General features: G+C 41.1%; 1 protein-coding gene across 1 annotated transcript; it reads right to left on the reverse strand.

Annotated features, from left to right (window-relative positions):
- nhlrc2 (NHL repeat containing 2) lies at nucleotides 1-26,774 on the reverse strand. Its single transcript, XM_080472481.1, has 12 exons — nucleotides 26,592-26,774; nucleotides 23,591-23,743; nucleotides 19,252-19,301; nucleotides 17,785-18,190; nucleotides 16,167-16,288; nucleotides 15,957-16,086; nucleotides 10,772-10,865; nucleotides 10,171-10,402; nucleotides 5,902-6,024; nucleotides 5,592-5,801; nucleotides 5,298-5,511; nucleotides 1-1,567 (listed from the first exon to the last, which is right to left on the reverse strand). The coding sequence occupies exons 1-12, from the start codon at nucleotides 26,752-26,754 to the stop codon at nucleotides 1,302-1,304; spliced, it is 2,163 nt and encodes a 720-aa protein (XP_080328607.1). The 5' UTR covers nucleotides 26,755-26,774; the 3' UTR covers nucleotides 1-1,301.
- Between the last annotated feature and the right edge of the window lie 112 nt (nucleotides 26,775-26,886).

The following is a 26,886-nucleotide window of genomic DNA, read 5'->3' on the forward strand; positions in this document are numbered from 1 at the left end:
ACAGGCAAGATCTTTGTAGTTTATTCAGATAATAACTGGTGGGAGTAAAACACTCCTCCAAATTACAGAACCAGTCTTGTCACTATTGTTATTGCTTCTCATACCGTTAAAGTGTCATCGATTAGCAGCGACGCCTCGAACCAAAGGCACTTGGGCCAAATAAAAAAAAAACACAATCAACGTTATGAGATGTCACGAAAACCAATAAGGAGAAAATAACAATTTGCACATCCACAAGATTAGTGGATCACGGCTTTCCTATTATGTTGCCAGTTTTAAAGTACATAAATGGAGGTTTTAATGAGCGTGTTGGTGCCTTTAATGCGACGTCCCGCGGCGTGCGGGGCGAGCGGCAGCCGGTCGGGGTCACAAGTTCAGAGGAGGCCCATCCTGAACAGGCACTTTATTCATTCCTCAGATCAGAGCGATACTACATGGTCTGAATGGAGTTAATAATATAAAAGAAATGCTACTTGTGCCACGAATAATCACAACTGAAAAGCAGAATCAGTGGGAGAAAAAGACTTTGGGGCTGCGAGTTTAATCTTTGAAAGAGTGAAACTCTGTAAACACACATTTAAGGGAGCTTGATTATATTCTGCCTGGAGGCATCGATCCCACAGATGGTATAAATAAAAAAATATATTACTGAGAAAAAAGAAAAAGACAGTATTAACATAATAATCATGCTGGTCTCTCGGCATAGATAACCTCTTGTAAACCAATTACAGCTTTTTACTTTTCTGTCCTTATAATCCCTCCTGTGAAACCACATGCATGGAAAAAAAACCTCAATAGTAGCTCTCCAAAAACCAAAGGCAAAAAATAAAACTGAATTCTATATCTGCTCAATTAAATATCCCCCCTCATTGATTTCTGCTGTGTAAATCACCCGTGGGACTAAAATAAGACGTTTTAATGATAACACGCTTTTCAGAAGCACAAACAGTTCAATAACTACTTCTTGGGGATACTTTGCCCGCAATATTTGAATATGATTCTGAAAGCTGATCAAAGGTTTTGGCATTTCAAGTCACTCGTTAATACTTAAATAACAAAAACTGGTTGATCTGTCCATCAACAACCAGCAGATAATCTCAAGTTTTCTCATTAAAGCCACGGAATATAGTTCGTTTTCTTATTCTTGTGAGTCCATTTCCTTTGAGGAGGGTGACTTGGGAGTGTAGCGTCATCTATAAAACTCTCTTTTTAATTCTTATATTAATAACACTTGAATGCAGAAAAAAAAAAAAGAGACATAAATACACAGACACACGCGCCACGATTGTGAAGCGGCTCCGTTAGAAGGCGTGAGCCAACGCCACCTCGACCTCCCCCTCGCCTGGACTGGCGTTCACTTGCAGCGGCAGCGAGAACGAGGCGGCTCTCATCGTACAGGCGTGACCCGCGTCCAAACAGAAGTACAACCACACGCTCAGGGTGAAGCGTGGGCCGCCGCCGCCCGACTCCTCCACGACGGCCGGGAGTTCGGCCGCCACGCGGACGGGCTGCGACACGTCGAGGATGTCGCCGGCGAGCACCTGACCGCCGAGGAGCCACTCGCCACCTGAGGAAACAGGAAACGCCGTGAGAAAGGGACGTTTGGAGGGGATCGCCACAGCGCCGCGTTACGTAATAATCTCATAGACGTTCAACTCATTATGTGGTGACGCCGCATTTTGTAATAAACTTTGCAACATTGTGTAATAACTTGTTACATATTGCAACAGTTATTACACAATGTGGGTGTTCCATGTTTACGCGATGGTGGAACGCAGCTCGAAATCAGGCCACGTTTCCACGTACCCAGGTATTTGAAAGAACGGTGATATTTCTCTGCGTTTGGGCCGCGATTTACACATAAACGCAGCAACGGCTCACCACAAACGATGATTCCTGAAAACTCAGCCCACAGTGGAGATCTGGATAAAATCCGTGTCTCTGGGTGCTTCCAAAGGGGGGGGTGGGCGGGTATTTATGTCACAATTCGCGACGTGGTGTTTCTTTAGCAGGATTCTGATTGGCTGTCATGGCTTCAGGCTTCTCGATACACTGCCCCCTACAGGTTTGGCTGCTCATAGCAGCTCTGAACCAGGTGGATATGCGGGTCAGAGTAAATGAAGATTTTATGTTTTAAAGGTAGAGGGGGAAATGTTTTTGTAAAAACCCAGGTGCGTGTAAATGTGGCCTCAGGTTGAACTTCTAAGATCTCTTGCCATTGTGGCTGGTCGATTTTTAGTTGTTTTTAGTTACAAGCGTAGCTAGTTCAGTATTCCACCAGCCATTTCTTTTTTCTTGACGAAATGAAACCATTGTAAATGTATTTTATCATTTAATCCACATTTTGTAATAACTGTTGCAATATGGAACAAGTTATTACAAAATGTGGCAATATTACATAACTAAAATTTATGACATCATTACATATTGCACTATTATTACATAATGCGGCGCTACACACCCCGAGGGGGGGAATTAAGCATCCGAGTCAAATGATGTGAAGATATTTAAAATTCAAGCCGTCTGCGGCACTGGGTGAAAAGTCAACCGCATCAAAGTCGCCGGGACGCTCCCTCTGGGGACGAGACCGTCACGACGCAGTAATTGTAGACCAAACCTTTGTCTTTGGGTAATCTCATGTTAACTGCATGCATCGCCGCTGACAGGCGCGTACAAAGAAGTCGATATATTGCAATCTTGCATTTTCAACTCTGCTTTATGTCCCGCCTTCTCTGTGCAAATTTTGTAAGTTCTCACTATAACAACTTATCAGTTTTACATAAGAGTTATTACCAAACCACAGCAAAAAAACAAACAACAACATTGAATAAAATCACAATAGATGCAATGATTTCCTTATTCACAAACTGCCTCGTTCAATTGTTTTTTGAGAATGGCTCACCTACGTGGGAGGAGACATTTTATGCATTTAAAAAAAAAAAATTTCCACAATATAAGACATTATTGTTAACGGTTGTTGGGATCCAGATGACAAAATGTATAACGCCTCTCTTCCTGTTTATATACAAACTCAGGAAACTGCTTGTTAAGCAGGCGTGTTAACGGTTCATGAAGAAGTGAACGAGGTTCTGACACAAACATCTCGTGGTCGATGAGCGGAAACACAGTCCTCGGATTAAGAAACCTTTGTTGGCAGATTTATTAGAAAAATAATTAATTAATTAACTAATCCCACCCTTCTCTTCTCCTATCTATTCATTCATTTCTATCATATTTCTTATACTTTTATTATTTTTCTTTTCTATTTTTTATCCATCTATATATTTATTATGATGATAAATGTATTATTTCATTTTATGTTATCTATTATTATTATTATTATTATTATTATTATTATTATTATTATTATTATTATTATAGTTTTTTGTTTGTGTTTTTTTGTTTTTACTTGGTGGGTCACTTTATACTTTTATGGAGACATTTATGAGTTTTTTTTTTAAAAGAATAGGACCGTTTTCTCCGGTGTTATACTGCTCTCCTTGGAAGTAAAAAAAAAAAAAAGCTCCAAAATACACACATTTATATTGGTAACCATATCACCTCTGCACCGGAGCGTCTATCTGGGACGGAGATTTATTGTGGCATGCTGCAGCCGGCGGGCTCCAGGTTGTGCACAGCTAAAATTCAGTCCTTTGAAATATTAGCCCAAACCCACATAACCTCACTGAATTAGATTGAAATGAGAGTGAGGACATCCGTTTTATGAAACCCGGGACGTCTATTTTTAGAAGCAAATACACTTCAGAAGAGAACGAGAGAGACGCTGCGACTGAAAGATAAATGAAAGTCAAAAAGTCCGAAATAAAAGGAAAAAAGAAAAGAAAAGGGGCCTGATTTTTTCCGACTGTGAGAAAATAACACGGCAGAAATCCACGGTGATTAATGAAGCTGATGTCTAACATGAGGTCCCATGGAAGCCATTTCTGAAAAGCCAGTTAAACAAAAACAATTTAGATCAGACGCGCACTTCCAACTTGATCCATTAAAATTCCTGCCTCCGCTCTGATCTGATCAGCATAAGTCTAGACTGGATATAATGGAGGAGCGGAGGATCACGTAACATAGCAGGGTGGCTAATTATGTGAACCAAGGCATGTCGTCTTATCAAAATGTTCTAAAAATAGCCCGCTGATAGCGCCGGCTGCGCGCCGCTTCGCTCTGAATGATGGAAACACTTTAGCTCCAAACCTAATGAGGGGACCGTCGACTGACGTGACACGTGGAATCACTTCTCCATCAACTTCATAAAAACAAAGGAGAGACGTTTGAACGACAATGAATTACAAAAAGACGATCAGGGCCACGTGTAACCTCCCAGGTGGTTTAATGGAGACGCTGGGAACTATAAATCTTTAACGTGGGCTGCTGGGATGAGACGGAGGATTACAATCCTTCACTGGTGTTATTGTGACAGACGCAGGGATGAAAAACCAAAATGAAAATTAGTGGGAAACAATCAAAGCCTCATTTTCCACGTTGGTTTATTCCAATGTGGAATAAACCATTAATAGGTGGTGAAGGGCAAACCACTTTCTGTTTACTAGAGTTTTTAGGGGGGGATGTTTGTGGAAATGGTTTGCTGAATCATTAAAAAAATATCATTATTCTCAATCTTTACACACGTTTTCACGTTTTTTTTTTTATATTTTCAAATGAATGATCGACTCTTAAGACTAAAACGTAGTAGTTTTGTGACATAAGTGAAGTAAATGCAAACTCGTCTTGTTTTAAAACATAGAACTGCTACATCCCTTAAAATCAAGAGCGCTTCACGACCCTCCTTGACTCTTTGGCGCCCCCCGTAGGTGGTTATTCTGCTCGCCACACAGCTCAAAAATCCCCGTCAGAATCTGTTGCATCGCTGGATTTTCTCTGATCTTCTCCCCCCCAAAAAACAAGCATTTGAGGATAATTGGTGACTCCTCGATGTTTGTAGGTGACGGTGAGTGTGTGTGCCTTGATTCACAGTCACTTGGAATCGGCTCGAGGTGTAAGGCATGGATGGATGGACGTTTCACCGGCTGCAGGATGATGCACGCTTCCAGAGAACGTGTAGGAATGAAATTTTAAAATGTTTGGAACGATCAACGTGAAATCAAATTTGTTTTATCTGAATTTAGTTTTGTAGAAGCAGATTCAGTTGCTGGTGAGACGAGATTTTGAACCTTATCGAAAAAAAAATAAATAATTGAAATGAAATGAGTGTTGAAAACACAAATAATCCCAAAGTATTTCTACTTCATTACTCTCCATCAACACGAGAACTTCAGCCTCACCCTCGGCTGAAAGCACCCAGGAGCTGGGAGCCTCTTCGGTGAGTTTGGCCCCGTCGGGAAGCGACAGCGTGAGCGACATGACGACCGTCTGACCGGCAGACACAGACACCGGCGGCATTTCTTTCCTGGCAGCCGACTTGGGCAGCTTCGGGACTTTGGTCGGCGGCGGCGGCTTCGTAACCGCCGAGTCTGTGCACACGGTGGAGATGTGGAACTGGACAGGGGAGACATTTCATCTTGGTGTTAAAGAGGAGCGAGGACAAAGGGTGAGGAACCGAAAACGTCTCCCCTCACCGGTGAGACGGTCTTGGAGACCAGGTCCAACACTTTGACCTGGTGGTTGTTGGTATCGGCGACGTAAAGCCGCTTCCCTCCGTCAGCCACGCAGATCCCTCCGGGTTCATTGAAGCGGGATTTGCTAAACTCTGGGCCCAGGGCGTCTCCGGCCTCTCCCGTCCCCGCTAACGTGCTGCACAGCTTCGTCTTTGGATCCACCACCTTGATCTGAACTCCATCACAGGGACGAGAAAAGTCTGTGTTGAGAAAGTTCCCTTCAGGTATTTAACGACGACGGCAGGAGAGCAGAAGCGTTGCATGGCGTCACCTTGTGGTTGTAGGAGTCGGCCACGTAGAGCAGGCTCTGCTCGGGAGCCCAGGCCACGCCGAGCGGATGCTGCAGTTTGGCGTCCACGCCTTTCCCGTCGACGTCCCCGAAGGCGAAAAGGTTCTGGTTCCAAAAACATTCACGAGAGATCAAAGATTAGACAGAAACACCCAAATGGCTCCGAAATCAGCAGGAACAGAGCGTGAACCTGCGATCTGCCTCCAACTAAATCCAACACATGATGGAAGAAGAAGGCTGTTGTTCATACGAGAGAAACGTCACAATGGGAACAACACACACGGTAGCATGAATCAAACAGTGACTACAATTAATATATTAACTACTTTTAGTGTTTTTCTCTTCTTGTTTTGCTTTTCGGACTAATTTCAGGTGAAGACTCTCAAACACGATTAAGGCAAATTCAAAAAAAAACTGCTCATCCAGATTGAAGAAGAACTGCAGTGTCGCTTCTTTTCACTCTGCTCAGCGAACAAAAAAATTAATGTCTTTTGGAAGAGGAAGAAAAAAGAAAAAAAAAGCCCCATGATCCTGTGTGGCTCACCGCCTCCCTGCAGCGACTCGTCAAAAATAGCGGCTGTAACGGAAACAAAAGCTTTGGGCACCAGATCAGCTGGTTCACCTTCGCTGCAGCGGTTCGACCTCGGAGGCCACAGACACCGAGCTGAACCGCGAACGAAGGAAAACCTCGGACAGAGAAGAGGTGAATGAAAAAGCAGCAGGAGGACACGGTGTCGCTGGAACAGGACAGTGTGAGAGGGATCAAGATGGACTGTTGCATTATGGGTGTTTTTTTGAAACAAACTCACTCTGACAAAGTGACTTTGAGCAACGGCGGCGCTTTCATGGTAGCATAACTGATATCTTAGCCAAAAGGTTTCAAGGTGGCGTTTCCACCATTCTTAAGATATTAGTTTAAAAAAAAATTAAAAATTTTTTTTTCTATTTTACAATTTTCCTGCTGTTATGTCGGGTCGGATTGGTACGGAAGAGTTTTAGGGCCACTGAAGAAAAAAATAAATTCGGAGGCTAAAAAAAAAACCACTTTCGTGGCTTCAAAAAAAGTCGAAAATCAAATTCGAGATTTTTTTTTTTCTCCACGGTGGAAAAAAAAGTCCGTCCATCCACTTGCCAGCGCGTGTGACTGCTTCCTCAAAATGCAAATCAGGCGGTTTAATGAAGTGATGAAAAGATGCTTCAGGACAGAATGGAGCTCATAAACACGGAGCAGTTATCATCAGTATCAGGACCAGAAGAGACAGAGCAGCCTGCTGCCTGCTTCCGTCGCGGAAGTTCGTCAAATACGAAGGACAAAGGCACGGATCCCCGGCTGCTTATTTAAATGTGTTTTTATTAATTAAGGAAGTCCTGTGTAAAATCACACGTCCATAAGCAGTAAGCAAGCCGATATAGTCACAATTAAGTGATTTAATGTGAATTCACATCTACGGGCAAATGATGAGGGATGGATAGACGTCTCTCCGTGAAAAAAAAAGAAATCTTTAATATGATTTTCGACTTTTTTTGGGGCCACGAAGGTTTTTTTTCTTTTTTTAGCCTCCAAATTTTTTTTCTTCTTCAGTGGCCCTAAAACTCTTCCGTAGATTGGAGCCTCTTTGTGTTTGCGAGATTTTTTTTTACGCCCAAAGACTAACGAACTGCATCCCATCTGGTCGTCATATGCAGAGAAACGGCTGAAACGGCTGAAACGGCCTCGTGTACTCTTGAAGGGTTTCATACGAATGTTGATCCAGGTGTCATGGACATAACGCATTCATAACTTCAACATTATACACACTGAAATTGATTCCTCGTCAACACTGGCCTCGTCCAGGCTGTGAGTTACAATGACTTGATGTGATTTGATGCAACCAAACAGTTCCAACTATATTCCTGGTGAATAGAACTGATGAGAAAATCAATAACCATCAATAACCAATCGACCGCAGCGACAGATCAGCAGGAGCGACACTCACTGGAGAACATTTTTACTTTACTCATCAAAACTCTGTGTTATATGGAGGATTACAGAGACTTCACTGTCAATAAAAGCAAATAATTCCTGTCTTTTTTTTTTTTTTGAAGCAACGGCAAACAATCTACGGAAGAGTTTTAGGACCACTGAAGAAAAAAAAAAAAATCTGAGGCAAATAAAACAAAAAACCTTCGTGGCCCCAAAAAAGTCGAAAATCATATTCGAAATTTTTTGTTTTTCACGGAGAGACGTCAATCCATCCCTCATCATTTGCCCGTAGATGTGAATTCACATTAAATCACTTAATTCTGACTATATCGGGTTGCTTACTGCTTATGGACGTGTGATTTTACACAGGATTTCCTTGATTAATAAGAACATTTAAATAAGCAGCCGGGGATCCGTGACTTTGTCCTTCGTACTCGACGAACTTCCGCGACTTCCGTGTCTTCTGGTCCTGATACTGATGATAACTGCACCGTGTTTATGAGCTAGATTCTGTCCTGAAGCCTCTTTTCATCACTTCATTAAACCGCCTGATATGCATTTTGAGGAAGCAGTCACACTTGCTGGCATGTGGATGGACGGACTTTTTTTTCCACCTTGAAAAAAAAAAAAATCTCGAATTTGATTTTCGACTTTTTCTGGGGCCACGAAGGTTTTTTTTTTTTAGCCTCCGAATTATTTATTTTTTTCAGTGGCCCTAAAACTCTTCCGTAACAATCAAATCATCTCAGGGATCTAAAAAAAAAAAAAAATCAATGTGAGGAGGCTGAAAAAGACACAAACATATTCAATTAGCTGAAGAGTTTTCAAGTAACTTCAAGATCTGATGCGCTGATTAAAATAGACAAAAAAAAACAACAAAGAAAAAAGGATAAACATCCAAGTGTCACAGATTAAACCGTCTCTGCCTGATGTGCAGCAGATTATATATTTGTATTTTAAAGCAAACGAATGAATCTCAAGGTACCTCTAATAGCCCGCCGGGGGAACTAGAGGCTTTTAAACTCTTTGAACTTTGTCAGAATAAATCAACGTGACAATAAAGAAAGAACTACAGTAGTTGAAAACAGAAATTGTTCCTCGGGCTTCGGTTGGACAACAAACAAGGGATGCTGTGTGCGTCTTTGTGGCTGATTAATCTTCTTTTTTTTTTTTTCTATCGATACACAAATAGCCGTGAGCCCGGCTTCATAACTTCCTAACTTAACTCTTCATAACTGTCATAAGTGTTTTCTCAAGACTGGAAACGTGGGGAGATTAACGCGGGGGTTCCACGACGCATGCCGTCTGTTGACGTACGGTACGGGACATATTATCATTGAGACTGTGTCACAAGGTTAATCGCTTCTTACAGACCGTGTCGCAGCAGGTTGTTTTTTTTACTTTTGTCTGGTTTGTCGTAAAGCGGATTCAGTTTTCATGTTCCACGAGCTCTGATCTCCTCCTTCAAAAATATGCATTCCATAAATCAATATATTTATATTCAATATATAGAATTTAATATACACACTCTCCAACCCAGGTTGTGCATGCTTTAGACGGAACTGAGGCGTTCATATTGGCTTTTCAAATCGTATTAGATTCAGGACTTCCAGGACAAGACTGGAAAAATAATGCCTCCCTCAAAACAAGAACAAAAAGACTTTTTCACGGGACTTTTACCTTAAAATAAGAGAAAGAATCTGCCAAAAGAACAAGAGAAAATTGTCTTGGTAAGATTTCTTGAAATAAGACGTGATAGTTGGAATATTGAGATCTTAAAATTAGCAGGGGAAACTCATTTTAAGCGATAGTTTAGGAGTGTTATCTTTCAACGAGCCACAAACAGTAAAATCAGGATGATCCATCTTATACAAATAACAGCTCAGCTTGAAAAATGTATGCAATGTAAATAAACCTGGTTTCTCCTAAAATTCGACTCAAAAACAAGATAATTTCAAGATATTTAAGATGGAGCCTTAAAACAAGTCCCTCTATCTGGATGAAATATTAGTTGTGAGGTGGATTTTGTCTTAAATCAAGCGGGATGAAACATTTTGACTAAAAGCAGGATCATTAAACTTGGTAGTATTTTGAGTTTTTGCAGTGAAGAGTCGTCGAACATGACTTAAATGCTCATAGGTGTCTGCCTTCACTCAGCTGGGACGGGCCGATATGGGCTCACTCGGTGGGGTTCCCCCTTTTTCTATTTGATCACAAACAACAAAGGGTCCATCACAAGAGAAGAGCACAACTGTTTCCAAACCCGACTCATCCATACGTCGACCTACCAGCGGGTCCCTCTCTCCCCCCACCAGCAGCTTGACGGCGCCGTCCTTCAGCGCCAGCGTGCGGACCGAGCTGCTCTCGCTGTCGGCCACGTACAGGCAGCTCCACGGCTCCTCCGGTGCCGAGGCCAAACCCGAAGGCTGAGCAAAGGCCGCCTTGTGAGGGTAGGAGTTGTTCCTGTTCTCCTCGTTGCCGCTGCCGGCCCATCGCACACAGATCCCCGCTTTGGAGTCACTGTTTGAGTATCGGAATAGAAGAGAATAAATGTGTTGATCTGGGATTCCAATTGTAAAGTTTCAATTTCATCTTTTATATGTGAAGACGTTCCCTTAAATTTCATGATGCATGTCCCTGGGGCGAGGAAGGGTTATTCGCGTTAAATAGGAAGACATCATTACATAATTTTGTTTATTGATTTCCACTGATATTCGCGGCGATGTGGCTAAAAACAGAAATGAGAAGGAGGTATGCTGTTCTCTCGAGGCTTCAAACAAAAAAAGCAGCATCACAGTCACGCTCTCAAACTCTTAGAAAACTATTAGGAGTGGCTTTGAAGGGCCGCCGCTCCCAAGCGGTCACGGTGGTCATGCAGCAGTCTCTCACCTTCCTCTGGGCAGTTTTCCATCTGCCAGGAACAAAGCCCAGATCTGGTGGGTCCCTGCCATGGCGATCCACAGCACGTTGTCTTCCACACCGCCTACAGAGACAAACCAAACACAAAATGAGGACATAAAACAAATACAGTCGAAGAAGACCTGTGGTCAATATCTCTGAAACAGCCAACTTTTTCAATATGGTTATTAAAAAGAAGTTAAGGAGGCCAAAGAAGCTTTATTCGTTAGAGGCTGGGGAGTCAGAATGCAGGTGGAAGTGACAGAAGTCTGTCTCACAAAGGCCATATGCCACCTCGAATACACTCAGCCGAGATAACACCGTCCCGATGGATCCACAACCCACCAGCTGTATTTCTAATGCGGTGAAGAGTTCAGTATTCCTAGATCACATGGGGCGGAGACTGCCGACAACGAACACACCTGACAGCGCAACGCTTTCTAGTTCAAAACATAACGTAGGTGCTGGGTCCTCCTGATTCTGTGGGAATCATTTATTCATCTGCTTGGTGGAGACGTCATGAATAAGTGACGAGTGCTGGGATGTACCGTCGGCGGACGGGAGGATATCCCCGGAATCAGGGTCTTTCTACTTCTATTAGGAGTAAGCATGTTCTCCCTGTGCGTGATTATTTTTTCTGTGAGGACTTGGGTTTTCTCCCACAGTCCCAAAACATGCAATTCATCTGATTGGCCGCTATAAATCGAAGTGAGTGTGTGTGTGTGTGTGTGTGTGTGTGTGTGTGTGTGTGTGTGTGTGTGTGTGTGTGTGTGTGTGTGTGTGTGTGTGTGTGTGTGTGTGTGTGTGTGTGTGTGTGTGTGTGTGTGTGTGTGTGTGTGTGTGTGTGTGTGTGTTTCTCTCTGTGTTGGCTCCCTGAATTGGATTAAGCCACACAGACGATGAATGGATGGACCTTGGCGGTGTTAAATTACCACCTCCATGTGGAGTAGCTGCTAAATATGTAATAAACAACTCAGTGGAGGAATGAACACAGTGTATTCAATACACAGGTTATCCCGTATTTAAATTTCAATTCCTTCACAAAAGGAAACAAAACAGGGTCACAGAATTTTTGTGTAAATAAAAGGTCTTGTGTATTTAGTGTTCAAGAGAATGGTTGTTTACTTCTAAACATACTTAGAAAGTGCGTAAGATTATGGCCTGAAATTAGAAAAATCAATTAGTTGTTTTAATTAAACAATATCGCGACATTAAACATTTAAAGAATTTCCCTCTGGGGTTAGTAAAGTGTTTTCTATTCTATTCTATTCTAAAGCTGCACAATATACCACAAATTATTCATGAACGGGACTTCAACAGTTGCATGTCACACGCGGGAAAATGCAGACTGAGCTGTGATTAATTATGTTTGCCTGTACTGTGCATCGAAGTGACGAGATTTCAAATGTGAATGAACAGAAGTGCGATTAATTCATCAAAAATAAATCCTAATAGTTGACAGCCCAGATTATTTTATTCCTGGTGGCCACAGGGCAGAAGTCAAAAAAGGAAAAAATAATAATAAAGATGATCAAAACAACAAATTGTTTTGCTTCTGCACATGCTTTCAGGGTAAACACTTTGACTTTACAAGTTAAAGGCAATTAATTCTTTGAGGAGTAAAAATAACAAACTAGTTGGTACCTGGCGGGGGCGAGCTGCTCCACTGGTGTGTAGAACTCTAAGGACTTCACATCTAAAAACGTTGTAATCAAACTACAAACAATTGGATTAAAATGACTCTGCCCCCGAGCAACACCTCCATGCAATAACCATTCATCCCCACCAGAATAAAACGGACAGAAGTTGAACCCCTCAGTGCTCCAGGCTGAAACTTGACCTAATGCTGCGTTTACACATAATTAGAACTTGTAATAACTTTTATTTAAATCGCACTTTTAAGAACAGTTGTTTTACAGTAAAAACAAACCAAAAAAGTCAGGCGAGACAGAGGAGACAAGCAAACATTAAACTGAAGGAAATAATTGGCGACAAAACACCACCGGCCTGGGTGGCTAAAAAGAGAGAGCGTTAAAAAGAGAGCGCGTTAAAAAGAGAGCGTGTTAAAAAAATTAACGGGGCATAATTTTGAGCCAAAATAGATCAATGGAATAAAAAACAAGTAAAACAAAAGGTAAGCTTCAATTAAAAGTGAGTCTATAGAAATGTGTTTTTAGAAGAGCGATACGCAGGTACTTTTTAAGAATACATTATAGCGAAGAGATATTTTTCTAACTCTAACCAAACAAAAGTCATGTTTTGGTCACGTTTCAAGGTTGCCCGTTGTTGTTATTGTCCATCTGCTTCTGCACAGAGAAAAATAAATGAATTCTCCTTCTATGGAAATCATTCAAACAGCACTTCCTTTAAGGTCTGGCTACAGGACGTTTTTGTGTCTGCTCAAGCTCGAGAAGATTAAGTGCGGTCTTTGCGGCTGCTCCTGGAGATTCCAGTCTCATTGGAAGCAATTACTAAAGTATTTCAATAACCTCCTCCCCTCCAGTGAAGTGGCTCCATCACCCAGCAGCCTGTCCTCTGGTCCCCGGATGAAATGTCCTTCTTCGGTAGCGTTTTCACCAACTGGATGCAATTTGGATCGTTTCCCTCTTACGACGGAGAAGCGTGATCAAACAACTTTTGCAAATGACTGTAAAGGTCTTTAATTGCAAACATGAGCATTTCTCTGTATGTTTTCATTTATTGTGCACGGAGAGGGGAAAAGAATTCAAAGCGTATGGCGCCGTGTCGGTGGGCAGGAGCTGCTCATTACTGACCGATGAAACGCCCGGAACATGGAGCGACACAAACTACTGACATGAGAGGAACTGTTGTCTTTAACAGTGTGGCTGTGCTTCTGCTCACTGCTACGTCACCTTTTACGCTTACGTTTCCAAAACACTGAAGTTATTGGTGTTATACCAACAAGCGCATAAGTATTTGATGTTATTTGGTGTGTCATTAACTGTTGAAACGCTGGCGATGGAAAGTTATACCGACTTGAAATGTTATGCTTTTAGTGTGTTCATGAATAACTGGGAAGTGGGAAAAATTCCACTGAAACTAGAAAAAAAAAATCTCAAATGATCTGACATGTATTTCCATACACCGAGAAGCCAAATCTATATAAAACAAAAAAAAAAACTTGAACAGAATTATTTAATCCTTGGTTTATATAGGGAATATTGATTGTTGTATACATACATAATGCTTTGGGATTAGACTCCTAAAATGAAGACTATATGATGTTGAAGAGCCTTTAATCTTTTACGAGTTTTTTTTTATAGAATATCTCATGAATTACAAATATTCTGCGGCACTATATAAAAACGGCAAAGAGCCATTTGGGGGAAAAAAGAACACTGCTCAACGTATGCGGAAGAGGAAGCATTAAGGTTTGAGGGCTTTTCCCCCATCTTCTACAACACCATCACCACCACCCAATTAGCCCCAATGTTTTACATCGTACAATACTGACAGTCACACGGCGAAACGCAGTTCCTTAAAGCTGGAAATCCTGAAATAATAGAAGAGCCAGCTGATCTGCACCAAAGAGAAAAGCCCCGGCTACAAAACTAAACTAAAAGTCACCAAACTGGATTAAAACCACGTCAGAGGGAGAAGTGACGAGCAGAAGTGCTCAAGTCATTCAAACCAAAGGCTGAAGCACTAAATATGTCAAATATGCTTCCTCAAGATAAAAATGCTTCAACAGGACTTCGAGATTGAAAAGTTAGAAATCTCAAGATGCGTCACGTATCAGAAGAAATTAAACGATAAAAAGAGCCTGAATGCTCACGGCCAAACAATGAAAGGCAGGCATTAAGAGGGATGAAGCTGAGAAGTAAAGTGGAGCTTTTATGAAAGGCTTTGTCAGGTCGTTTACAGGAGCTTTATTTTATTTTTTATTATTTCTAATTTAGTGTATGTAGGTTACTTAAATCCATCCTTTCTGTGGGTGCAGCCACATTATGGACGAGGCATTTGGCAAAGAGACTTGAAGTGAGGAAATCCTTGGATGAAGGGAATGACTGAATATCTCGGCGGAAGCGTGGAAAATATGTGCGGGGGGGGGGGGGGGCAGGGAAGTTTCCATGAGATATTAAGGTGTCATCATGTTCCGTAGAATGAAACATTGGTTTTGACAGATCGTGTCAGGTTTGATGGTGGACAGCGTCCAGACACACTGACAGATAGCCCCTCCCTCTGAGATACCCCGAGGAACTCCGTCGCGTTTGACAGAGTTTGTTTGGATTTCAAAAATAACCCAAATTCCCAAGAAACAGAGATGTTTTGGCGATTCAGTCCATTCTGGATGTAAACTTTAACCCTTTGTCGTCCACGTCATGTTTCGTAGTTTAGTCCGTCAATCATTGGAAAAATACAGGAAGCCTGATACTGTTCAGTAGAGATACGCACCTCAAATTGACCAAAAGGGGAAGAGTCAAGATTGCTTAAAAGTAGGAATTATGGTGCAGGTTTTGTAAACGCTCTCTCCATGGAAACGCTGACAACATTGAATAAGTAGTTCACAAATTGGTTTACTCCTCTCTCACCTCTGTACGTCATGGCCAACAAATCTCACAATATCGACAGAAACTTAATTCGATTGTATCACACAATTTATGAAATCGAACTTACCAGCTGGGAGAAATTCGAACATTAACGGCAACATATTTATTTGACCACCAGGGGCGCACTTTGGTTTGTATCACGTGCCGAGTCAGTTCAGGTGATCAGGATCAAGACGCGGAAGGGGAATAGTGTTGACATTAAAGATAATTTCTTGAATTTGACAAGTTGTTCTGATCATAATATGAACCGAGCGACTATATTTTTGAGTTCCAGCTACATGTGGCCAAATGTTTTCTGCCTTTGAAGATGTAAATAGTGTAATAGAAATCCACTGTGATCTATAGGTTGGTGAACTGAGGCATAATATTGTTAAAATGTCAGTTTCAGGGTAGTTCATTAAATGCGAATGTGAATTAGATGTGAATTTCTTAATGACATGTTAATACTTTATTGCACTAAAACAAAGACACAGATGCAGGTCCGGTCCACCTGAGATCAAACTGCGCTCTACACACTCTGATCATTGACTCCATATTTCCATTTCCACATTTTTAACACAATATTATTACAACATCTTTGCTATCAGCATGAATAAATAACTCACCCATGGTGCCGAGCGTCACATCCCAAGGGGAGCTGATTGGCTGCTGAGGCCCCAGAGCCCCGCCCTCTCTGTCGGTGCCCTGAGTACCGACTCCGGCCAGAGTGCTGACTCTTCCCAGCAGCAGGTCAATCTGGAGAGACCTCGGGCGCGTGAATCAATCAAACACTGACCGTAGAAATGAATTTTGAAAACATTTATTTTTCGCTCTACCTTTCGGATCAGGTGGTTTTCGGTGTCGGCCACGTACACGCTGTCCCCTTTCATGGCGACGCCCTGAGGGCAGTTAAAGGACGCTTCGCTCAAGTCGCCATCTTGCCTGCCACTTTCAGGCCCTGCGACAGAGGAGATCACACGACATCATGCCTGCCGGGTGTTGCTTCATCGTTTTGTTCCTCATCATAAATAATCCAGGCACATTTAAAGTGTTTGCCTCTTCTGTTAAGACAAAAGGACAGATTCTTTCCATCGTCACCGCCACATTACTTAAGCGGGGAGTTTTATTTGTGTTCTTGTATTTATCACTTGATTTATGTGCAACGCAGAACTTGTAGGACCTCTCATGAGAAAGACCCTGAGGCACTGAATGTGGCGTGTTTATTCCATTAAGTGAACAGTTGTTGATATTTATAACTTTCCTGATGGTCGGTCACACCAGAACAAAACAAAGTCACCTTTATGTCTCTTCTGGACTTTGTCATTTCATAATGATGCTTCTTTTAATCCGAGTACACGGTGGTGACATGGAACACATCAAAATAGAAACATTGGTTTTCCATCATTCGTCCTCTGTTAGGTCGGTGCCAGTTCCCAGCATGCACCGCTCCCTGTGGCTGCCAACCTCCCTGCTGGTGGACGGGCAGCGCGGACTACACTGTGGACTGTGGACTACACTGTGGACTGTGGACTATATTGTGGACTGTGGACTACATTGTGGACTACACTGTGGACTGTGGACTACACTGTGGACTGTGGACTACATTGTGGACTACACTGTGGACTGTGGACTACACTGTGGACTACACTGTGGACTGTAGACTACACTGTGGACTACACTGTGGACTGTGGACTACATTGTGGACTACACTGTGGACTGTAGACTACACTGTGGACTGTGGACTACACTGTGGACTGTGGACTACATTGTGGACTACACTGTGGACTGTAGACTACACTGTGGACTGTGGACTACACTGTGGACTGTAGACTACACTGTGGAATGTGGACTACACTGTGGACTACACTGTGGACTGTGGACTACACTGTGGACTGTAGACTACACTGTGGACTGTGGACTACACTGTGGACTGTTAAAATTAAAATTGCCCTAATGTTGACATTGAAGTCATTTTCTATAGTAATGTCTATATTTTGCAAATAAAAATGTCATCACGCGAACTCTGCGCCACAAAATTAAAAAAACTTTAAAGTTTAAATTTAAAGGTTATTATGGCACTACTTTACTAGTTGGACCCAATCAAGGTGAAGTTGAGCTGAACTACCATGTGTTGGAATAAACAATGAATGTGGTTATGTGTAAGAAATGGACAAAACAATTCTTCAGTTAGGAACTTGATAGGAGGTCATTTTAGAGGGAACCCCAAAAAACTCAGTATTAAGACCATATATGATATTATAATAAAGTAGTATAATTACAATGATGTTTTTTTTTATGTTTTGCTTTCTTTAGTTCACTCCATGACCACACAGTAAAAATGTCTTGTTAATACATAATTACTGTTCACAATAGATTCTGATAATTATCAAATAATGAAAACAGTTTCAGCTCTTACCATTTCCTTTCAAATCGCAGCATTTTTTCATCTCTTACCTCCTACGACGTGCAGCAGGTGTCCGGCAGACGAGGCGATCAGTACTCTGTGATGCCCGCTGTCCGCGATGGCCAGTCTGCCGCCGCTCTCGTCGACAGCAACTTTCCCGGGGAAGGAGAGGACGCCGGGCGGCAGCGAGTCTCTGTACAGCTTGATGCCGACAGCGTGGGGCTTCAGCAGGCCCCGCGCCCCATAATGCCGGAGGGCGCTGTCCGCAAACAGCACCAGCCTGTCGCCGTGGCCCTCGCCCACCAGGGAGAAGAGCAGGTTGCCACGAGGGCCGAGGAGGACCAGAGTGGGCCAGCAGGAGACCTCCAGCTCATGCCAGAGACTCGCCTCGCTGTCGTTCACCACCGGGTGACAGATGTCGTACCGCAGCACCGCGCTGCGAATGTTGTCCAGGACCTTCCAGAGTTTGTGGGACAAAAAGAGGCGTAATTAGAACAAAATCTGATGATTAAATTAAAACGGGTTTTTTTTCAAGAGGGTTGCATGATGTAAGCTCTTCACTGTTATTCGTGGTTAGAATTAATGTTGTAATACAAACATTTTTAACTTAAAAAAACGAATTAATGTATTTTTCATGGGAGGATTTTTGTATATAGTTTGAAGTATTTTTCTTTCAGCTTCATTATAAACTAAAAAGACATGGTTTTCGCTGAAGAGCACATAACAATTTAAATAATTTATCCTAAGGAAGAAATGAAGCATCATTTCTATTTTCTTATTTACTCAAAGTTTATTTCAGCTTTCTGGTTTTGTTAATGTATTTATATAGTTTTGTACATTTTTAGATTTTTTTGGGGGGTATCTAAATAATATATTTTTTTTATATATACTAAGTGTAATTTATTCCGTCAAATATTCTCAACTTTCTTGCTCCTTCGCTCGTTTCTTTCCTGGTTCATTTTTTTTGTTCGATCAACTTTTTAAAGAATCTTTTTTCTTAGATTTTAAGATCTTTTCTGTTGTCTCATGTTTCTAATGTTGAGTATTTCCAATCTTTTGCTACGATTTCACTTGAAACTTCACAGGTTTGTTGAACTACTGAGTTATGAAATTGTTTTTATTTATTAAGATATTTATTCTGCTCTTCCCATATTATGCTAATTAAAAAAAACTATTTTTATTTTTTTTAAATGTATTTGGGGGTTTTTTTCTGTATATTTTAGAATATATTTCTTATTGCTTGTTCAAGGCTCTTTTAGATTATTCATTTAAATTCTGTCAAAGGCCTATACTTCAATCAATAGATCCATCCATTCGTCCATCCAAATCTCTTTGGCCAATTACCTCCAAATGCATGTTTTCGCTTTTCAGAAAGAATTTTTTTTATTGTTATTTGAATTCAAAAGCATTCTCAAATGAAACCATCATATTTGTCAACACTAAAGTTGCATAAGTGCAGAGACAAAGCCATGCCGGGGCCGAACAACCCAAACCACCCACACAATGAAAGCACTTACCTTTTCATTGGGAAATTTTGCCGAATGCACGCCAATTATAACCAACCCATCTGGCAGGAAGAATAAAAAAAACATGAGGAGACAGTTAACAATTGCAAATATAATAACTATTAGTGGCTGCAAACTGCAAACAATACCACAGATTTAAAAGGTCTTTAACAAATACATTTTCGTGGGCTGCAAAGAAAAGGACGAAATAACACGAATCGACCTTGTTTTATAATTTGTGTCCGTCTGTTTGTTACGTAACGGCACGAAAGATAAACAAATGAGTTGAACTTGTGTCCAGTCAAAAGGCCTCAATCTTCACATCTCTGCAAGTCCTTGGCTCTAATTTGCTGTGTCCAAGGTTTCATAAGCTTCATCAATAGCAGCACAAATGCTGCACACAAACACAGAGACGCGGATGAAAAGATTAGATTTTCCACCGCGAGCTTTACGGGTCATCCTTTGAAACCACCTTCTTCCCCTCAAGCCGGACGTTTCGTACATGTAGAGCCTGGAAAATATTTAAGTGCCTCGGGGCAATAAAAAGACTATTTTAGTAGAATCCTAGGAGGCATCAAAGACAATATGATTATTGTGCAGACAATGAAAGCGATTGAGTAATAATCACGACTTCTGACGGGAAACATGGATGTTCTGCTGCTGCGCAATTGGAAAAAAAATGTATAATAAAGAAATCTGTGAAAAATACACGTTTGCGATGCTCCTCTGAACGGAGCTTGTTGTGACGCTGAAATGTTTAACCAGAGCAGCTCGGCACTGCAGATGAATAAATTTCTTTCCTGTTTTCAAAGTAGCATGCGACTGTTGTTTTTATTCCCTGTACTGCGTGTAAACAGAGTGAGAGCATGGCAGCGGGAAAGACGACCCGCCCGAGACGGCCTCAGAATACTTCAGTGATCCGGCTCAGTGTCATGGGAGCATTTTCATACCACAACAAATGTACATTTTTACAATCAATTGAAAGTGAGATCAAGTGTGACTGTGTGCATTCCTGTTTGTAACACTCCCACTCATCAAGACAACACGGCCTGTAATTGAGGTATCATAGCTTAATAGACCAAATCTATTCTGCATTTTTTGTTCTTTTCATTTCTGGACACAAAAACTGTTGTTGATGGACTTTTTATGTTTTTTCTGAACAGTTTCATTCCAGCTGTGACAGATGCGAAGCTCATTTTTTTCAAGACTGTTGGTAACTTGTTTAATAAACATGAAGAATGTAAAACTGGGAGCACTCATTTAACAGATTAAGCCACACGGTCTATATTTGAGGATTTTTTTTGTGTATATTCATGAGTTGAAGTCTAATTGAACTTGTTTGGGAGTATTTAAAGTAATTAAAGTGCCACCTTGTCGTCAATTAAAAAACTTTGGCGTGCATCAAATGTGCCTCAATGTTATTATGAGGGTGGTTTTGTTGGATCATTGCTGCCGACTCATGTGTAACTGTGTGCAAAGATCCTGCTTCAAATATTTAATTAACTCCAAAGAAAAGTTATGTGCTGCCAAAATAACATTACATTGCACCATTTTTCTTTTATCAGTTCGTCCTGTTCTGTTGGTTTCTTTCACCCTGAGCTGAGCTCTACCAATGTGCCTGACAAAGCCTCATTAAACGCTCATGGGTGCATCGGAAATTTAGGCAGCATAAGCTCCGAGGACAGATAATTGATTACAATTGGGTACCTTCTTCATTTTGAATAAAGTCCAAAGAAATACTAAGCTCCAGTGTAGGGAGAAGAGGCTTAAAGAATGAAATATAATGAATAAGTGCTCATTTTAAGGAATTCACTCAGCCCATAACTATTGTCTGCTAATTTGTTCCACGTGGATTGTTAATCTGAAACGTGCTTTCACACGAGCAGTTTCCCCGATTTATGTATTAATCACAAGCGGTGGCGGGAACAACAACACCTCAACAAAACTGCTTCTGTTAAGTTACTGCAGCTCACACACACACACGTACACACACACACAACCCCAAAACGCTCTGACTCGACACAGTCTGCAGCGGATTTCATCGCCCGAGTCCTCCGCCAAGCGGTGCAACGATAGCACAGATTGTAGTGACGATGGGTGGGTGGGTGGTGGACTGTGGGAGTGACTGGACAGGGTGGCTCCCACACCTCGCTGACCAGAGCAGCAAACAGAATGTACCCACAGCGGAGCCAAAGATAAGGCCAGCACGATAACGTGTGATGGCAATGCAGTGTTTCCATATGTGTGTGTGTGTGTGTGTGTGTGTGTGTGTGTGTGTGTGTGTGTGTGTGTGTGTGTGTGTGTGTGTGTGTGTGTGTGTGTGTGTGTGTGTGTGTGTGTGTGTGTGTGTGTGTGTGTGTGTGTGTTTGGCAATTGAATTTCAAACTGCACAGTTTCCTCAGATGATCCTTTGGAAGCCGGTCAGTCAATATTCATCAAGTCACACTGAAAACATCCAATAAAAGGCTTTTAACTTGAATTTAACCTGACACCTATTTTGAAATTAATTCAGTTTGAATACATTTCAGTAACATTTCCGTATAATTTTAGCCGGTGCATGTGTTTATTCATACTGAACTCACATGTTGTCTTATATACTCCTTGAAAAAAAACTTCAGTATCCAAAACAGAGTTTCCCTTTGAAGAGGCAGCAGGATGCCAGAGATCACGCTGGAGATGGAGTGGATATGTGAAGCACGACGCAATGAACTTGCATAGGGGTGAGATTATTGGCCCTGTACTCACCTAAGCTGCAGCATGAAGTATTTTTAGTTGTGGTCTCTTCATGGCTGAGATAAGTGGCCTTCTGCTCTTGCAGGGGAGGTAAAGTGATGTACTACAGCCTCTCTGCCCCAGTGAACTTCTGCCTGTTCCTGTGATGCAACATGACACATAAGACAGTATTGCTTTTTGATTTGTGTTCCCTCTGTGGGACCTGCCAGGTTTTAGTTTCCTCAAGGACCAGGGGCAGTCTTACTCTCAGGAAGTGCATTAGAAAAATGATCTCCGGCATGCCAAGGCTGCTTTTGGAGGTATATCTAAACACTTATATGATACACAATATTAGATTTCATTTGATTGTAGATTGAATATATCATGTTTTTATTTATTTACATATTCAGTGCTTATCTCTGTAACGACGGGACACATTTTGTAATTACACCAACTCAAACAACACTTGGCTAATTCAGATTGAATGTGGTGGGTTACTGCTGTACCTTAAAGAATAAGGCTTTCAATGTATATGTTCTTTACCGCCGTCGATAAATCACATGAGCCGTTCAAAAGAAATACTGAACCTGTCCTATTAAGTCGCATAAGTCCTGAACTTAAACAGACTGGATTGGTCAATATGACTGGTTCAAATTGTTACAGAAAGCTGTAAGCAACGCCAGGCTCAGGCCATCAGTACAGACGCAGCCCTGGAACCGTCATTTTACACAAGAGGCCCAAATATGCACTAATCCATTGCTGAAAACCCCCTCGACAAATGCACTGTTTACTGCTCTTGTTTTTTAAAGTGCGACGTGCGACGTGTGTGCGTGTGTGTTGTGGTTTTGCCTTTATTGGATAAAAGCAGCAGAGAGGAAATGTGGGGAAATAGAGCAGGGGAACGATGAACCATCCAGGAATCATCCAAGGCTGCCGATGGAATCTACGCTGGTGCGTGCGTGTGTGTGTGTGTGTGTGTGTGTCTATGTTTTTAAGCATTTCCTATAAATGGCAGAGTCATTTGCCAAGATGTACATCCTCAGGAGGGCTGAGTGTGGAGAAAGGAGCCAGCACAGAGAGACAGAATAACACACGGCTGTTTTGTTTGTTCTTGTATTGTTTCATTGCCGTCGTAGAGACGTCACTGACAACAGTCGCACGCTCCTTATAAAACAGGCTTTCTCGTTACACAATTCACATTAATTTGACCCCAATGGACCCTCGTTGACACGTGTTAAAAAAAGTCACTGTTTTTTTCTTTATTTTCAGATAAAACGTGCAGAGAATAGCCATCTGTGGTTGATTCAGAACAACTTAAACCAGTGAATTCTAAGTCATTTGTTCTGGACTTTGACTTTCTAAACTTGAAGATTAGGATGTAAATTTGGCTTTGGCAGCAGTCACAGCACTTGTTCTCCCCGTCTTTTGTTCTTCCAGGTTATGAGAATTCACTGATCTGTGCAGCACAGCACGACACAAGTATTTTTTATACATTGTCTTTACGAACAACATGTTCAATGTTCTGGATGAACAGAACACTGTGACCCTGCACTGTCATTTCATCTTGTTACCGCTCAAGATCAAGTCATCCCCGCTAAGGTTTTTTTTTTTTCTCTTTCATGTAATCACCAGTACAAACCTTGGACGGAGTGTCTGTCCTCTAGCCGGTGCAGGCTGGGCAGGATGTGCATGCAGTTGATGCAGCAGTAAGTGAAGAAGTCCAGCAACACCACTTTACCATCCAGCTCCTTGTTTAGAGATAAAGGCCCCTCCGTGTTCAGCCACTCCAAGCCTGCAGACACGTGCAGATTGGGGAAAATAAAATGTCGTTGTCATCCTCTTAATTATGTTAAGTCACTATGCAGGCAATGTTTCACAATGCTCGCTTGTCACCTCACAGGGACGTCTGAGCTTTTCCTCACAGAGCTGTCATGCCACATGCTCAACTGATTAAAGCAGTGACTCTCACTTTTCACTATAAAATACAACAAAATCAATTTTAATAGATGTACATCACATCTAATAAGCTTTTTTTTTTACGCGCTTGCCTCACTTACACATTAGATGAGCGTTTTTCAAAGTAGTCTGAGCAGGAATGTCAGACACATTTACGTTCAGAGGCAACAAGCTGCCCACTTTCATGGTGAGCGTGCCGGACCAGTAAAATAGTGGCATAACAACCTTTAAATTGAAACTTTATACGAGGAAGTGTGATGAAAAAAATCCATATATTTTGCAAAAATCAAAGAACTAATGTGGAAAATAACTACAGTTTCAACATAAATTTTAATTTAAATTAAACTTTCTGGTGTAAAATACAGTAAAATGTTCATATTGCGCAGTGGAAAATGGACCCCGGGGTCCATTTACAATCTTACCCCGGCATCATTGATCTCTCAGCTCAGGTCTCAGTGTTGTGTTGTGTTTGCTACTCTTAAATTTTATTCTATTTTTTTAATGTTTACTTATATATTTTCACAATTTGTTTGGTGTTTTGGCCGGATTGGAGCCTCTTGTTGGCTGGTTTTGGCCCACGGGACTTATGTTTGACACCAATGGGTGTCAAAGCTCCATCAATGCTTCATGGACTCCCTGGACACATCAGCAAAATATAGTATTTTATTATAGTATTGGTTTTGGAAATTAGTGTGTTTTATGAAAATACTGCATGTGATAGCAGTACAGAAGAAGCTTTACCCTCCATTTATTTCTTTATACCATGATTCCTTCTCAAAAAATGTTTTAAAATGTTTTCCCCCTGACCTCTCAGATCTTTCCTGCCGCCCTCTAAACCTAACTGATGCCCCTCAGAGGAAGCCATCCCCCACCTTGAACACCACTGCTCTGCTTCAAGTCATGAAATAACAAAAACAAGTAAAAATAATTTCTCTAAAATGTGTTTAAAAAAGTTTCCACACACACAGCGCTTCATAACTTTCCACAGAATGCCGCAAGCAATATTTTGAAAGAAGCAGAGCTCTTATAACTTGTATAGATAATAGCACAGATTTCAAGCTTCAATCTGCATCAAGCACAGATCAGTACTCATGGATAGCACAGCAAATGGCAGGAATTCTGATTTATTCACCAGTCTAACTCAGTAAAGTGAAAGAATTAATAAGGCTATACTCCATTCTATAGGGGAAGCAAAAAATATTTTAATTAAATACAATACCCAGCTGAGTTCCTCCTTCAGTATACAGAGACGTGGCATACAAGCTCATGTCATTAATTATTGAGCAGTTTTGCATAGCTTTAAAAATCAACCATGTATATACATTTTGGGTCAACATTTTTTTATTTTTTTAAGTATCTCGGTTGTCGACCTAGTTATGGTAACCTACAGCTCTATTTATTTCATTATTTGATGTTCTACTGCAGATCACCATCTACTGGTGTGAAAAGATATTACCATCACGGTGTATTTCTCAGGAGTAGCACTAAAAGAGGTTTCTACCAAAATATTTAAGGGATGAGAGGGTCTGTACACACCAGACATGATCGATCACAGTTACATAGCAGGTACAAATGAGACACTCAAGCCTTTTTTTTCTGGAAAAGTAGGACTCTACCGTTTGAAGAATGACCGGAACAAACAAAGGCTTGTTTGTCTCATGTGCCTTTGTAGTGTTGAGAGATGAACAAGAAGAATAAAAGCCTACTTGTTTGTATTCAAGAGTTGTTGTTTTTTTTGTTTTTTAAATTGAGAGGAAGAAGATATAATTTCTGAGGAATGTTTATGTTCGCGTCATGTAAAGTGAGAACTCAGATGTGTTTCTGTTGTGTGGAGTTAGATTTTCTGTGATGAACGTAAAAGTAACTTACAAAAAACCTGTAAAATAGAGAATAAATAAGATGAGATGAGAGAAAGGTAATGTCAATAATCATGTTATTGTTAAGTCCTTTAGGTCTTTTTGCCCTTTGTTGTTTTGGGGATTTTGTTTTTAAGTTGCACATATTGTAGGTTATTCATAGAATTTACAATATAGGCATAAATAAGCCACAACCTATTTTTCTTATTCGTCATTTAAAATGAACAATATATTGCTTGTGTTTGCATTTTCTGTGTATTGACCTGTGACCAGAAATAAACCATTAATTCATCCATTCATAGTTATTGTATTGCTGCTGAAAAAGACCCACATAAGATTTTTCTTTAAATACTCCCCCTGCCAGCAAACATATTACACAAGTTTAATAAGTGTTTCATAGTCATGAGAAACAAGGTGAAGCAGCTTTTAGTTCCTACTCTCCTCACCGGTGGAACAAAGTCCCTGCTGATACACACCTCTTTTAAATCAGATCTTAAATCATTATCTACTCAGGCTTTGATTAAAAAAATTATTTTACTTAGTCTATAATGTTTATTTTTTATAAAGGTTTTACTTTATATGTTGTCTTTGGTATATCTTTCTTAATCCATTTGTTTCAATGACTTTTGACTAACTTTTCAAAAATAAGCTCTTCACAAGGAAGCTATTGTAATTGATAAAGAAGTAAACGTCGATAAAACGACAGGAAAGGTTAAAAAAATAAATAAAATCGTAGGAAATGAGACAGCTTTGTCTGATAATGTGTGGACAAGTTGAGTCCTGTCCTGACTTCGACCTGAGGAAGTTGGAGCTGGAACATCCCCTAACCTTTCTGGAAATCAGGTATCTTCAAGTCCCCTCGCTCGTCCAGATTTTTCAAATATTCGTCGACCAGATTCTGCTTTTCTTGCTCTGTGGTAGCGTCGTCTAGAGAGTAATCCAGCTGACTTTGGAGAGGAAACAGAGTGGAGAGGCTGCACTGGGACGCCATGTTTCCAACAACAACACCCACTCACTAAGGTAAACCAACTACGCAGATTCGTATCCGCACTTCCGACACGGAAGTAATGGCAACATCGCATAATTTTTTATCCCAGACTACAGTAAAAAAAGAAAAGAATAT

The sequence above is a fragment of the Lipophrys pholis genome (assembly GCF_963383615.2).
Source record: "Lipophrys pholis genome assembly, chromosome: 1".
Taxonomy (NCBI): Eukaryota; Metazoa; Chordata; class Actinopteri; order Blenniiformes; family Blenniidae; genus Lipophrys; species Lipophrys pholis.